The sequence below is a fragment of the Macaca thibetana genome, chromosome 8, assembly GCF_024542745.1.
Source record: "Macaca thibetana thibetana isolate TM-01 chromosome 8, ASM2454274v1, whole genome shotgun sequence".
Lineage (NCBI taxonomy): Eukaryota > Metazoa > Chordata > Mammalia > Primates > Cercopithecidae > Macaca > Macaca thibetana.
This window is the reverse complement of record NC_065585.1, coordinates 127540081-127556021: the sequence shown is the minus strand read 5'-3', so window position 1 is coordinate 127556021 and position 15941 is coordinate 127540081. Positions and strand designations below refer to the sequence as shown.

The 15941-nt window shown below is 37.1% G+C and overlaps 1 protein-coding gene across 2 annotated transcripts in view; it reads right to left on the bottom strand.

Moving 5' to 3' along the window:
- The window catches only part of MSR1 (macrophage scavenger receptor 1), an 85455-nt gene that overhangs the window by 30871 nt on the left and 38643 nt on the right, over positions 1-15941 (bottom strand). Inside the window, exons 7-9 of one of the 2 annotated variants that reach the window (XM_050800259.1) lie at positions 11844-11924; positions 4876-4929; positions 342-2357 (exon numbers count right to left, since the gene is read on the bottom strand). In XM_050800259.1, coding sequence (XP_050656216.1) covers positions 2314-2357; positions 4876-4929; positions 11844-11924 — 179 coding nt within the window. In that variant the 3' untranslated portion in view covers positions 342-2313. Of the gene's footprint in view, positions 1-341; positions 2358-4875; positions 4930-11843; positions 11925-15941 lie in introns of those variants that run through there. The other variant, XM_050800258.1, reaches the window with a different exon arrangement.

Below are 15941 nucleotides of genomic sequence, written 5' to 3'. Positions count from 1 at the left end.
GCCTGGACTCTTGTTTTATTAGCCTGACATTTTGTTCTGACCTCTGGTGACAGCTTCTGGCCTCTGGCGTGTACCCTGTTTAGTCGCTTATTTATAACTAATGTTCTTCTGCTCAACTCAGACAAACTCATTGATTTGCGATCTGGTCACACTTGTGTTGCTCTGTCTAATATAAAATCTTCTCTTTTTCTCTAGCATCTCTCTTTTTGCCATGACATTTATTCAGCTTCTTGCATTTTCATTTTGCTTTCTCTCCTACTCTGATTACAAATTAAAAATGTCTGCATTATACCAGCGAGGAAAAGCTATTCCAGTTCAGAGAGATCACTGCGAAGCATACCTTACATCTTTAAAGCACTTTATGATTTCATAGAGCATCTTCACACACACAGTATCTTACTTGATCCTCACAACAACCCTGTGAGGTAGGTGTTAACATGTTCATTACACAAATGTGGAAATCAAAATGCTGAGATACCCATAGGCATACTATCTGGAGTTCTACTAGAATCTGAATTGTATGAATCTTGGGTCTTAAAGGAAAGAAGAGTTGTGAAAATGTGGTCTGTTGATCACTAGAGAGAAACCAAAAATATAACATGGAATCCCATAAGAGCTTTTTACAACAAGAGAATATTGGTATTCTTTTTCATGATCAAAATGTTTTTGTTTGAAATGACCAGGTAATATAAGTTTTATTTTTGGTTTAAATGGGTTGGATAAATCGCCCAAGTTCGACTTCACTTCAAAACTTTTATATATATAAAATATACATATATATAAAATATACATATATATGTATATATACACATACACACACTGTAATTTGGAAAATAGGAAGATGAGAAGGTAAACTCAGAATCAATTTTTTTTTTTTTTTGAGACGGAGTCTCGCTCTGTCGCCCAGGCTGTAGTGCAGTGGCCGGATCTCAGCTCACTGCAAGCTTCGCCTCCCGGGTTCATGCCATTCTCCTGCCTCAGCCTCCCGAGTAGCTGGGACTACAGGCGCCCGCCACCGCACCCGGCTAATTTTTTGTATTTTTCAGTAGAGACGGGGTTTCGCCGTGTTAGCCAGGATGGTCTCCATCTCCTGACCTCGTGATCCGCCCGTCTCGGCCTCCCAAAGTGCTGGGATTACAGGCTTGAGCCACCACGCCTGGCCCAGAATCAATTTTTAAAAAAATATTCTAAGGAATTAAAAACTCTTTATCTCCTCTGCATACCTATCCAGCCCTATTCTTCCCCCAGTATAGCTTACATGTATTGTAATTGCTTGTTCATTTGTCTACATCTCTCAGGGACAATTAGCTCTGTAAAACCAGAGACAGCATCTCCCTTATTAGGTTATGTCCAGCTCATGGAGGTACACAATGGACATGTGAATTAATGAATTAATGAGTGAATGAATGGATTTTCTTCTGACATCCCTATCTCTGGTTGAGAATAATGTTTGAATAGAAAGAACTTGCATATTATCAGTACCTGTGACAGTTCTCCTAGAACCCAATAAATTAAATTGGGTTCTAGACTCTAGGTGAATGGGTGTAGTCCAGACTGTGAAACAGAGCGAGACTCTGTCTCTTAAAAAAAGAAAAAGAAAAAAAAAAAAAAAGCCCTTGACTCACAGGCTTTACTTGGATCAAAAATGCGTTGGAAAAAGACCAGCATTCATTTAAGATTGAGCTGAGTCCGCAGTAAAAATCAAATGAAAAACCAATGGATTTTTCCTATCATTGTATGAGTTTTAGATAGGATACTTAAAATTCACATCCTAGTTGTAGTCTCATTGCACATGAGCAAAGAATGATGAGAAATACTACCAAACCACATATTGGTAATTGAGATATTTAGGACAGAGCCTCACATAAGTGTTACATGATATGGTAGGAATCATTTTGCTTGACTGAAACATCACTCTTCCACGTTAGGGTGAGAACACAGCAGTTCTCCTAGAACTCAATAAACTAAATTGGGTTCAAGACTCAAGGTGAACGGGTGACAGAGAACTGAGGACTGGTTAGAGCAGCCCTCCAGTCCATGCATTAGAGGTGTCTAGGTTGGGGGTGATAGGGGAGAGGAGTGATGGTGGCGTAACTGGAGTAAGTAGAGGTATGAGCGTGGGAGCAGAGACCCAAACAGCACCAGGGAGCAGGAGAGGAGGCCACGTGGAAGTCAGGTACAACACAGGAACCAAGGTCATTTGGAGGAGTCACAAAAGGATCTTGGAAGTCAGTTGTGCAGATGACTTGTCCAGAGGCGAAGGGCCTTTTAATGAGATGGTAGCAGAGGATGTCCCGCCCAACCCACCTGATCTTAAAAGGGCCCCGCCCTCATGTGATCAGTGAGTTGTACTGGTCCTGACACATGTATGAAAGAGGAAATTAATTAGTATTTTTAATCATATTTAAAGAAAGCCTGAAAAAATTTTAAAAATGCATATTAAAAAACTCAATATATATTTTCACCTACCAGAAGTAACTAAAGATGTGGGGAATCAGACACTTTCATACAGAATAAGTTGGTACAAGCTTTTAGCAGCCATTTACAAGAATTCATCAAATGGTAAAATGAATATAACCTTTGAACCATTGATTCTACTTCTAGTAAATTCCCTATTAAAAAGTATTCCCACAAGATTATATGTTGGAGTGTTGAATATAGCATTGCTTATTAAAGTCTGACCAAAGCAAACAAAAATCATTTAGTGTTCAGGACGAGAGGGGTGAATGGCTATATTATGGTAATTACGGTATAGCTGAGTAATAGAATAACGTGTAGCCATTGAGAGAAAAGAGATAGAGCCATATTTAATATAGACAGATGACTGACATATTAACATCAGCAAAAAGCAGAATATACCACATTAGATGTTTATGTGTATCATTCTTTTTTAAGCATTATGCAGTTGTTATATACTCTATATGAGGAGGGAGGACCTGGTGGAGAATTCAGAGGCTGTATACAAGCATCACTCTTACTGCTTCCTCAAAGAAAGTATGTACATAAACTCCAAAATAGCCATTAAAATATCTGTAACTGAAAACATTTCTGAACATATCTGAAGAAAATGTTCAAAGCATTTGATAACCTTAGGTGATGGAAGACAGTGGGGTGCTATTTGCAGACTAAAAATTAAAAAATTGCTTCTTATTTGCAAAGCTTAACTAGAGTCAATGTTAAGAAGCTCAGAGAAAGCCTCAGGAAAAGGAGATAAAGAAAAAGAAAAGATAAAATAAAGGCAGAGATAAAGATAAACATAAGGATAAGAAGGAGAACTTTTCAGGAGGAGCTTAGCTGAAAGTAAATGGAGTGAAAAGGAGAAAGAAAGAAGTAAGTAGAGTAAAACATATACAGCAGGTGGGCCGGGCACAGTGGCTCATGCCTGTAATCCCAGCACTGTGGGAGGCCGAGGTGGGCAGATCACAAGGTCAGGAGATTGAGGCTAGCCTGGCCAATATGGTGAAACTCTGTCTCTACTAAACAACAAAAATTAGCTGGGCCTGGTGGTGTGCACCTATAGTCCCAGCTACTCAGGAGGCTGAGGCAGGAGAAGAATCATTTGAACCCAGGAGGTGGAGGTTGCAGTGAGCCAAGATGGTGCCACTGCACTCCAGCCTGGTGACAGAGTGAGACTCCATCTCAAAACAAACAAACAAACAAACAAACAAAAAACACCAAACGAAAAAAGTATACAGCAGGCAAAAGTGACCACTTTAAAGAACAAATGGATACAATGGAGAAGACAGACTAATGTTTCTTTGTTTTAATATAATAATAACAATAATACTCATTAAGTAACACTAAAGTACTCAGAAAAAACACAATACTCTGTTGTACTTTGAAAGCATCATGATTACACTAATGACTATTCTAATGGCTGGTATTCACCACCACACCCTACTTTGCCTAAATATGGCATACCTACACAGTACTAGGTTAAAATAATTAGGTTTTGTAAGACAGAGAGATTGGTAGTGTATATTTCTAGATAATGATTACGACTAAAAACTGCTAGATTTTGGTACATAAAAGGATTTGCCATTATCTGTCTAAAACAGACCCCTGATGATTAACTATGATCACCCTGTTTGTATCAGCTATCCCATGGACACATAGACACACACCCATCACAGGTAGTTCCTACTGGGAATACATAACAGGGAGCTTTTTGATTCTGAGAAGTTAAGTGGGTGTTCCACATTCCTCTTCATAATCCTTTCATCATATCAGTATACATTGAGCCTAGACACAACAATTGACTTACAGCATGGCAAATAGAAGACATCTCATCTAATACTCAGTTTTTAAGGTCCAATTAGCAGATTGTTTATATTGTAACATGAGGTCAGCATTAGATTGACAAATATTCTTGTGAAATCTATTCTGTTGCAGGTTTAAAGGTTTAGAACATGGAATACCACATTTCAAGTTTTTAGTAAAATAAACAAAACAAAAAGCCCCAGCCATCAGAGTGTTAAATTTTCAGGGTTCTTAAACTGTTCAAATTCTTATATTTAAGGGTTCATTTAGTAAGGAAGGAGGTTGTAATTGTTTCTACTCAGAAGCTTGATTTTCCCTCAGTGGATAGAAATTGACTTGAAAATTGAACAATTTTCTATGTGGAATATTTAGAAAATAGTGTTCATCAGAAAAACAAAAGACAAACGGATAATGAGATTGAAAGAGTTGTATAATAGAATGTATTTGTTTTACCCCAATTAGCATGCTTATTTGTAGAAAATTATGTTTGGCTTCCATACAGTCTCTCTGGATCTGTGCTGAAGTTCCCAACATTTGCCTCAAACCCAGATCTCTAGTATCATAGACTTACTTATTACAAGAATTCACACAGAAAACAAAATACTATATACTTACTTAGTGTGTTTCCACTCCCCTTTTCCCCTTTCTGGCCTTTTGGTCCAGAATTTCCTTGAGAAAAGAAAAAAAAAATATTTGTTTTTAATCAGGGCAATTCACAATGTTTGCTTTAACTGCAGACAGATCGTCACAAGCTAATTAAAACATAAATGTATAAGAACTGACAGATATTGAAATGTATAATAGCATTGACATTAATAATAATAATAGTTATTACTTAGGAAGCTCCATTCTGAACCCAGTATTGTGATATTTCAAATTTTTACAAGGCCCTAAATGCCCCATTTTCGTAAATCAAGCAAATCTGAAGAATAAGGAGCTTGTTTTGTACTTATTCATCGTCCTTTTCTCCTCTTCCTTTGACTGGTCTTACTCACACCCCCAGGAAGTCCAGTGCCTTCCATCAGCTCCCACATCCCATTCTTCTATTCACATTACAATTTATGGTTTTCATTTCTTTAGAGTGTACCATCCCCCAAAACTGGGCTGCCAAGGAATTTCTGGGAGTGTTGAGATTCTTAGTCATGGAGAAGGTGGGAAGATCCTTGGAGCATTCTCATCTCTAGGATAATCACCTTTAGTTTGGAGAAATCTCATCCATTTATACAGGGGTGTGGTACAAATATTTTATACGAGGGTCAGGGATTCAAATGGATGTGGAAACACTGCTAGATCTTGGTCTTTGCCAAGGGGTTGCTACTTCACCCACTGTTGATTTTTAAAGGGGTCTGCAGATCTTTCTTTAGTATCAAAAAGATATTTCATCTCATAAGTTTGGTGCTGTTCCTGCTTAGTGATTTTTCTTCCAACAGCCATCAGATACAATCAGATCTTGTTAATTATTGTCTTGACACAAATGTAGAACTGATCCTAGTGCTCTCTGTCTCTAAGTCAAAATCTTTGTTAATGTTTTTGATTCCCTCCAGCAAAATTGAGAACCTTCAACCTTTTCATCCTAGAGCTCAGGGGATGTAGTTTAACAATCATAGACTTTGAGAGAATAATAGTAATAATTTAGAAACCCTTGTGTTGAGTTATTTTGCTCTGCCACTTACTGGGTATGTGACTTGGGACAAGTCTTTAAATCTTTCTGAGCTAAAGTTTATTCTTCTAGGAAATAAAAAAATAATGCTTTCCATTGTAGAGTTGCCTGTTCATTACGCACTTTGCCCATAAAAGATACACATAAAAGATCTAGTTCTTCTTATTTCTATTCTTCACCTCCTAAAGCTTAGCTGGAATCTTCTCTCTGTGATTTTATTCTCAGGGAATGAGAGAAAACCTTTTTCATCTCAGTTCATTTTTTATGGTACAATTATATATAATTTTAGTGTTTATATGTATTTTTGATTTATCTAGTTTACATTATCTTCATCTGTGCTTTATTTTGAACACGTGTCATTATGTATTTCTTAGAGAAGATTTTTGGATCCTAATTTACCAACTTAAAAAAATACATATATATAATATAATGTATATAATTAGTAGCATGAGACTTGAGGCACTTAAAGAGTAAAAATTATTCCCAATTGAAACTGTATTTTGAAGATTTAATGAAATGCCAACCATTTTATATCAGGGTCATAATACCAAATTTCTAATTCTCTAATTGCTTTGCATAATGTGATTATACTTCATATCATTACATTCATTTCTTAATTGTAACTGAGTTGTTTCAGGTACTGTTAAATTGGCAAAAATCATTGTTACCACAAAGCACCCAAAACCTTTCCTATTTTTTGAGAGCATGCTTTAATAAAATATAGTACCAAATTTTCAGATTGTCCAAGAGGAAAAAGGTCTAAGAAACTGTTAAAAACTTGGGAAGGGAGGAGTTAAAACAAAGTGTAACTGATCAGTTCTAATTCTTTTCATAAAAGAGAACATAATAAGCAAGCTTAATTTCATTATTTCAACATTATCTTCACAATGAGAAAAGAGAAAGAAACTATGTATTGTTCTTAGAAGTCTTTTCACACAGCAACTTGTCTTAGATATTTCAGAACAGACATACTTAAGCCAGAGCACTGACCCACGAAAGGCCCTTGTAGCTCTCAGATTCCATGATAAATAAAAAATTACTTTCATGTTTTTTTATTTTGCTTTTGTTCTTACACCACTGTGACTTTTCCTCTTAAAGATGGTAAAATGAAATGCCTTATCTCCTTATAAATAAACAAATGTTTTGTATCATTTTAACATGATTCAGAGATTTGCTTACCGATGATACTTGGAAATTTTTTTTCACACTTGAAAACATCAAAAATATCCTTTCTAAAGGAGAGGAATGTATTGGCTCCTCAGAATGATACCTTTGGTAAAAAATGAATGCAAGAGCTTGGTCCAAACCTAGAGTTAACTATCTCCTGTTCTATGTATGACTCTTTTAAAAAAGGTAACTTACATTTCTAAAAGCCATTTAAAAATAAGAACCAGGTCATACGTAAGAGGATAGTCTAACTTGAAAGAATGTAAGAGGAGGTGTCTTCAATAACATCATCATGATGTCAAGCATTTTTAAGTGCCTCTTCTATGAGCCAGATACTAGGTTAGACGTTTTTGCATACATGCCTTAATTACAGTAACCAAATTTTCGCAGCTGTAGCCCGCCTCTCCACCCCCCGTGTTTTTTAACCTATTTTGAAATGTGATCATCCTCTCTCCTAAGTCTAGTGCTTCTTCCTGGTCCCTGAATTCCTCACCTTATACCCTCTCATTAACCCTACACTATGTTTTTGCTTTGCTTTCCTCTGTCTTCAGCCACTCCTCCTCTATTTTATCTTTCCATAAGCATGTAAATGGTACTCAGATCCCTCCTACAAAGAAAAAACAACGAAACCAACAAAACTAACTAAAAGTGCATCTCTTCCTCCTCCTCTGCATAGCAAGGCAGCTCAAGAGTTGGCTGTACCCCATCTCCAACCCTTATCAACCATTCCCTCCTCCATATACCCTGATCTGGTTATCACCCCACCCCACAGAATCTGCTCTGAACAATGGCGACATCCCCGAAGCAGCAGTTGCAAAGAGCTTTTTGTAGACTTCACCTTACTTGACCACCTTTGAAACTCTGTCTTTGTCTTTTTTCATGCTCTATTCTCTGGGTTTTCTTCTTCAGTTGGGCTACTTCTCTACCATTTGCTACTTTGTTCATCTCAGCCTGTATTTCTGGAACTACTTAAAGCTTTATGCTAAGCCTCTTCTCTTTGTACTTTCCCACTCTCTACCCATAAAATATTATTAAAATCAGGGTTCTGAAGAATATTTATATGATCATAGCTAAACTTTGTCTTTTAATCTCTGGCCTCTCTTCAAAACTTCAGACTCATGTGTTCAACCATCTGTAGATAGCTCCATGAATCACACAGAGAAAATGTTCAGTAAATGTGTTGAATTAATAAATGATATGTATGTCTAATATTTTAGATAATCCTGAAAATGACCATAACTTACCCTGAGGGAGACAATCAGGCTTTGAATGAACTTCAAGAGGCAAAATGGACAGAAGCACGTTATTTGCATGCTGAAAGTTCTACTTTGTTGAACAAGGTAGAACAGAGCCTTCTATGGATTTTGAAGATATGCAAGGTTTCACTTCAATTAAATCCTCCAAACTTTCTGAAGTAAATATGTCAGGTCTTATAAATGCACTACTCTATAGATCTGCTATGCATGGAGAAAGTATGAAGTCTTCTCTTTCTCTCCTTGTGTTTGTGTATCTTTTCAGTTGTAGACTGTCTTATTTACTTTCCATTTCCCTGTTTCTAGCACTGTATCCTTATGAGCAGTGTGTACTTAATCCATATAGAAAGAAAGAGCAAGGTGGGAAGAAAAGGAGTGTGGGAGGGAGAATAGAAGAAAATAGATGGAGGAAGTTCTTTTTGAACTTTTTGCTTCAGAATCTGAAAACGTTTTTGATGTTATTCACATAGTCCAGGCTGTTAAAAAACTACAACTCAAGCAATGTGAAGTATCAAAGAGTGTTTATAACATAAATCAGTGTCTTAGCTCTGAAATACATTACTTTATATATCATGGACCTGTGTTTACATATTTCATTTTTGACAATTATTGGACTTATTTCTAATTTTACCACCTTCTTCAGACTCTTATAGAGGAGAGACTGTATTGTTCCTTCTTCTAGTCTGCAGTACAACCAGAGCAGCACCCGGCAATGCTGCTCACATCTCTACCAGATTGGTGTCTTTTAATAAGAAGTGATGTCCTAAGGATATGTTTTGTCAAGGGACTTATTACCTCTGCCCTTGTTTTTCTTTGTGCTTGATTACTTTTTCTCTGCTGTTTTTTTCCCACCTAAACATAATGGTTTTCAAAATATAGTCCCTGGACCAATAGCATCACCTTCACCTGGAAATTGGTGAGGATGCAAGCCCAATCCCAGACCTACCACATCAGAAACTCTGGGGTGGAGTCCTGTAAGCTGTTTTAACACATCCTCGTGGTGATTCCAATGCCTCCTATAGTTTGAGAAATACAAACCTAAAGAAATTCTAGGCCTCTTTTAGTCTGGCACTAACAAACACTACTACTTTGTATGTAACACATTTTCTTACGGTATGGAATTATTCGCTCCATACTCTCTACTTCCATACAGCATTTCGTCCAACCGCACCAAGGTTGTTTACTTACCACATGGCATTATAGCTAATTGCTTATGCATTTTTTTTTGTCTCCAGCTCCTTAAGAACAGCAGCTGTGCTGTATTTATCTCCAGCACACAGTGACCCCTCATCAAGTTGTGTGGGCTGGGTGAATGAATGAAATAATCCTCTCCAAAGCTAAACATATGTTTACCATTTGATCCAGCAATCACACTCCTAGGTAAACTCATGTCCACACAAAAGCCAGCACATTAATGTTTATAGCTGCTTTATGCATAATTTCTACAACTTTTTTTTTTTTTTTTTTTGAGTCAGGGTGTCACTCTGTCTCACTCCCAGACTGGAGTGCAGTGGCATGATCTCGGCTCACTGCAACCTCTGCCTCCTGGGTTCAACTGATCCTCACACCTCAGCCTCCTGAATAGCTAGGATTACAGGCATGTACCACCATGCCTGGCTAATTTTTGTATTTTTTGGTAGAGACAGGGTTTCACCATGTTGGCCAGGCTGGTCTCAAACTGCTGATCTCAAGCGATCTGCCCACCTCAGTAATCTGCCTGCCTTGGCCTCCAAAAGTTCTAGGATTACAGATGTGAGCCACCATGCCCAGCCTAAAACTTCGAAGCAACCAAAATGTCCTTTAATAGATGAATGGATAAACAAATTGTGGTAAATCCATAAAATGGAATACTATTGAGTAATAAAAAGAAATGAGTGGCCGGGCTCGGTGGCTCACGCCTGTAATCCCAGCACTTTGGGAGGCTGAGGCGGACGGATCACGAGGTCAGGAGATCGAGACCATCCTGGCTAATAGGGTGAAACCCTGTCTCTACTAAAAATACAAAAAATTAGCCGGGTGTGGTGGCGGGAGCCTGTAGTCCCAGCTACTCGGGAGGCTGAGGCAGGAGAATGGCGTGAACCCGGAAGGCGGAGCTTGCAGTGAGCCAAGATCGAACCAGTGCACTCCAGCCTGGGAGATAGAGAGACTCCATCTCAAAAAAAAAAAAAAAAAAAAAAAAAAAAAGAAATGGGCAATCAGACCAGGAAAAGATATAGAGAAACCTTACATTCATATTGCTAAGTGAAAGAAGCCCGTCTGACAAAGCTACATACTGTATGATTCCAACTATATGACATTCTGGAAAAGGCAAAACTACGGAGTCAGTCAAAAGATGAGCGGCTGCCAAGAGATTGTGGCGGGGAGGAATAGAGTTGGTGGAGCACAGGGGACCTTCCAGGCAGCAAAACTCTTCTGTCTAATACTGTAATGATGGATACATGACATTATACCTCTGCTGAAACACATTAAATGTACAACACAAAGAGTGGCCACTAATGTACATTATAGAGTTTGGTTAATACTGATACATCAATGTTGGTTTATTAATGGTGACATATGTACCACACTAATGCAAGATGTTCATAGTAGAGGAAACCGTGTGTGCATGGGTGGTTTATGGGAACTCGCTATGCTTTCTGTGCAGTTTTTCTATAAATGTAAAACTGTTCTAAAAATAAAATGTATTTTTAAAATATCTCAATGATAGGGACCCTATTCCTTTTATTTCTTTTTCTTATTTTTTAGAGACAGGGCCTCACTGTGTGGCTCAGGCTTGTCTCAAACTCCTGAGCTAAGCAATCCTCCCACCTCAGCGTCTCAAATAGCTGGGACTACAGGTGCTCACCTCTGCACTTGGTCCAACTCTATTCTCTTGATGATTATTCACTTTGAAATTAGGAGACAGTAAGCCTAGCTCTTTCTAAAATTGCTGTTCAAAGTTTGCAATTCAAGCTTAGGCTATTGGCAGAGCTGATGGAAATAATATCATCATGCGTGTACATTTCAAAATGCTGAACAACCCCGATGATTAAGCACTAGTAGATAATAGCAGACAATTTATTTTGCAGAGGATAGGATTTCAGACTTCTCTGTATTTTGCTAACTGTAACTTCACAAGGTCTGGTCGGTTGTGGTTAAATGGGTGTTATATTCTTTTTTTTTTCTTTGCCAGTCTTTCAACTATCTTTGTTCAAAGATGGATATCATTGTTCGTGATGATTTATTATTGTGAAAAGTTTATAAATCCTGTGTGTTTTTTAAAATGATTTTCCTTTGGGATATAGAAACTTTCCTCAGGTGAACAGAAGTCAGTTTCAAAAATGTGATTTCAGAAATCATTTTTAGACCACAAAATGTGAATACTAGTATTGACACAATGACCACTTTTTATCATCCAAGAATTTAAAAAAATATATACTACATATATAACATTATGTATATATATAAATTATTTGGTGTTTCTTCTACATATTCTATAAAGAAAATACACATTATCATAATACCTGGCCTTCCAGCATATCCTGGGAGTCCTCGACTTCCAGGAAAGCCAATTGCTCCCCGATCACCTTTAAGACCTGGAGGACCTACATTATTAATGAAGAAAAAAAGGAGGTAATAATTCATTTTCATACAGACTTGAGAGTATAATGAAAACATCTAGTTTTATAAGTGAATATGAAATTAGAGAATCTCCAAATGAAGGAATAGTATCTTTCCTAAAATGTATTGTTTGACATTGAAAGATAATACAAGCCATAAATATAAACCTTAGTACATTCAGCACATTGTAGCTATTCAAAAAATAACATATTGTTAGTAGAAATAAAAGCACATTAGAAAAAATAGATCTTAGAGTTTTAACCAGAAGACTTATGTAGTCAACCAGTAATCATCAAATGGCAGGATTTTGCTGTAGCTGAAATGACAACTTTAAAATGTATAAGCTGAAAATTGAATTCTTAAGATTCGCCTTAGAAAAAATACAACTCAAGCAATGTAAAGTATCAATGAGTGTTTATAAAATAAATTGGTGTCTTGGCTCTGAAATATATTACTTTATCTATCATGGACCTCTTCTTACATATTTCATTGTCATCCCAGTGTAAATAAACATAAACACACACACACACACACACACATGATACACAGATTTACTTACGAGTATGTACTATATACTGAAACAAATCTAGGGTTTTATATGCTTAAATTAAAACTGAAAATGGCTATTTTTTAACCCAATATTACTATGGTGATCATAACAACTGCATACAAAATAAAATGTTATATTCCTATGAAATAAAATATTTTATCCTAGAGTTCAGTGGTTCTTGATAAACTATTGTGATAGTTTCGGCATCTTATGTTGTGTCATTATCAATTCACAGAGATCTCATTCACCCAGTTTCACTTGATCCCTTGGGGAGGCACATTGTAAGAAACTGATTACACATCTTTTCCCAATATCAGCATTTTGGAATATTACTTTTAGTTCATAAGTTCCAGAAGACAGGGCTTATATATATTAAATATATTTTAAAAACCTTTTCTTGAGGTTTATTAATAGAGACACCTAAAACTGGGCTAACTTCCCTCTAAGAAGCTCTCAGTTTAAAAAGTATATTACTCTTAATAGTAAGAAATATTAATTAATCCAGTATAAAACTTTGATTCCAACAGAAATTAAGCAAACTTCCAAAGCAATAAAGTGATAAACTATGTTTAGAATGATTGCTCCCAAAGCAATAAAGTGATAAACTATGTATAGAAGTATTAGTAAAGTCAGGACATTTCAACTCAATTTAATTACGAAGTAGTATATATTGGCTGGATTTCATAGTATACAGCCTAACAAAGACCTAACATCTGTTCTCAGTACAGGCTGATTAATATTTATACCTTCCTTCACTATGTAAGCAAGGTAGTGAGACTTCTGTACTTGTGGTTACTGAGACTTGTCATTCAAATTTACAAATAGAAACACTGACAGTAAATTCTGCCAATTTAAACAATTTGAAAACATTCCCCTACTCTTTGTAGAGTGCCATTCACAAGTAACCTCCACTTTTACTATTTCCTTCATTAATTCAAGAAATATATGTTGTACCAGTCTCAGTACATTCCTGGAGTTAAAAATAACCTTATCCAAACAGATCTTCCAGAGTGGAGAAACAATGAGAGACAGATAGTGAGAAAGGTAGCAAAGAAAGACGGTAATTTGGGGGTTATAATTTTAGAAAAACTGGGTAATGGAATAGAGAATGCCATGGTGCCTGCTTTAGACAGGAGCATCAGAGAAGCCCCTCCAATGCTGACTTCTCAAGTACCTTACAGTGATGCTCAGAACACAGCTGTTCAACTAAAAATCAAGGTTGTTCAACTACAAATCAAGTACATTTTCAATGGGTGAGCAAATAAATCTGTAAATGAAGCATATCAGATACTTTCATAGAAATCAGGCAGTCATAGAGTTCTGTTCTGGGAGATGGTTAATCAGACTCTATATGGCCTATGGAGTTATGTGACTTGTTTGCTTAATGATGTTTGAAAATGTTGTCCCCAAAATATAAGCACCGCTGTTGAGCTTTACTGCATACGATCAGATTCCCTGAGGCTTTCAGGAGGCAATTAACTAATTTTCTACAATTATCTGTGGCAATGGGAAAGGGTCTAGCACCTAATTCTAACTCATGGAGAATGTAAGTACAATTACACGGAATCTCAGCCATGGGATGTTCCAAGAGACATTAGACATCATCCAATCAGAATCCATCATTTTACAGACAGTTCCGTAAGATCCCAGTGATCAAATCACTTACATAAAGCTGGTCTGATAATTATTCACACATCCTAGGTGTCCTGCTCTGTTCTGGCTCCTTTCTGCAATGTAGCAGACTGGTTAAGGGCATGGACTCTGCACTCATGCCCATTGGGGTTCAAATACCATCTTTGCCACTTACTAGTTGCTGACTGACCTCGAGCAAGTCATTTAACCTCCCTGTGCATTGCACCTGTAAAATGGGTGTATTATTTGTCTCCGCATCATCAGGCTGATGTGATAATTAAAAGAGCTCATACATGTAAACCACTTAGAAAAGTGCCTGGCATGTCATGAATACTTTGTAAATGTTAGCTTTTCTTGTTCTCCTCTCCCTCCTCCTCATCCTCATTATTTTCACCAGCCTGTTGTAAAGGCTTCTAAATTTAGTTTTATTTAACGATATGTACACAGTTAGCAGTGACACTGTTGTAAAGGCTTCTAAATTTAGTTTTATTTAACGATATGTACACAGTTAGCAGTGACACTGTTTGATTCATTGGCACCATTTGTTACCTCCAGAAGAAACCCACTTTCAACACTCAGGCGTAGAGCGACAGCCTGGAACCAGGCAACGTTCCTTACTCAGGTGTATATGTAGGAATCCTGTCCTTATTGAAGCCTGAGGGAGAGGCCTTCTTGGGCCACAGCCTATGGGAAGGGGTGGGCCAGGGTAAAGATATATGTGGATATAAACATTAATAAAATATGGTTCCTCTCTTCCAATATCCATGGTTAAGATGAGCTTTATATTCTCTTCTGGAGGCACGATTCCTATGGTAGAAAATTCAGACTATGTAAGGAAAGTAAATAGTATTGGTTGATGATGAAAAGTTTGCAGCCAGAGGAGCCTTCAGTTCTCTCCCAGGGCATCTCACGTAGGTAGCCCCTTCCATGCCTACAGGTCAAACTACCTTGTTATTGATCACATGGACATAAACAGCTCCTTAGATGGCCCACCCAGAGATTCCTTTAGAAAAGAAAGTTGTTTCTCCTTCAAAACACTGTTGTCATGGGAAAACAACTCTAAAATGAGCCCCTTAAAAGGAATGCACGTGAGATCAAAAATCCTTGATCATGACATTTGCCTCACTTATATTATTACTTATCGTCCTGGAAGCTCTGTGGATTCAGAGATTCTGTATCTGTTCACATATACTCTACAGGGTATTGTAGAAAACCAGGCCTGCAGAAAGTGGTCAGCATATATTTTTTGAGTGAAAAGTGATAGGGCGTTCTCCCTAACATGCTTTCAGGGAAATAGTCCTCTAAAATACATTTGTTCTTATTTGGGGAATAAAGCATATGTAAACATAATATCCACCGCAGTATATCAGTCACAATTCTACGATATTTAATGTATTAGTTATTTGAGGCTACTAGGACAGCCATTTAGGTTTTGCAGATATTTGCATCATGATTGTGAGTCTAGATGAGTTTGATTTGGTCAAGCTGAGTTTAGTAGGCTCAAATGGATGTACAGATGGGGACGTGATAAGCCTGTTCAATTTAGAAAGTAGAATTACTATGGTTGTCCATCATATACTCTTTGCTTCCTGATTTCAGTATCAAATATGAGGCAGTTAGACAATCTGGTGGAGAAATGAACAGAATGTAGCAAGTAATCAGGGAATAATTCATTAGGAAAGATGCCTGATATTTTGAATACTTTTCTTGCAGTGCACCAAACTAAATGGTAACCTGATACCCTAAAAGAGTCATTTGATTACCCCAGGAACTCGACCTGTCTTTTAGGAGGAACTGGGTAATGCCTATTTGTGTAAAT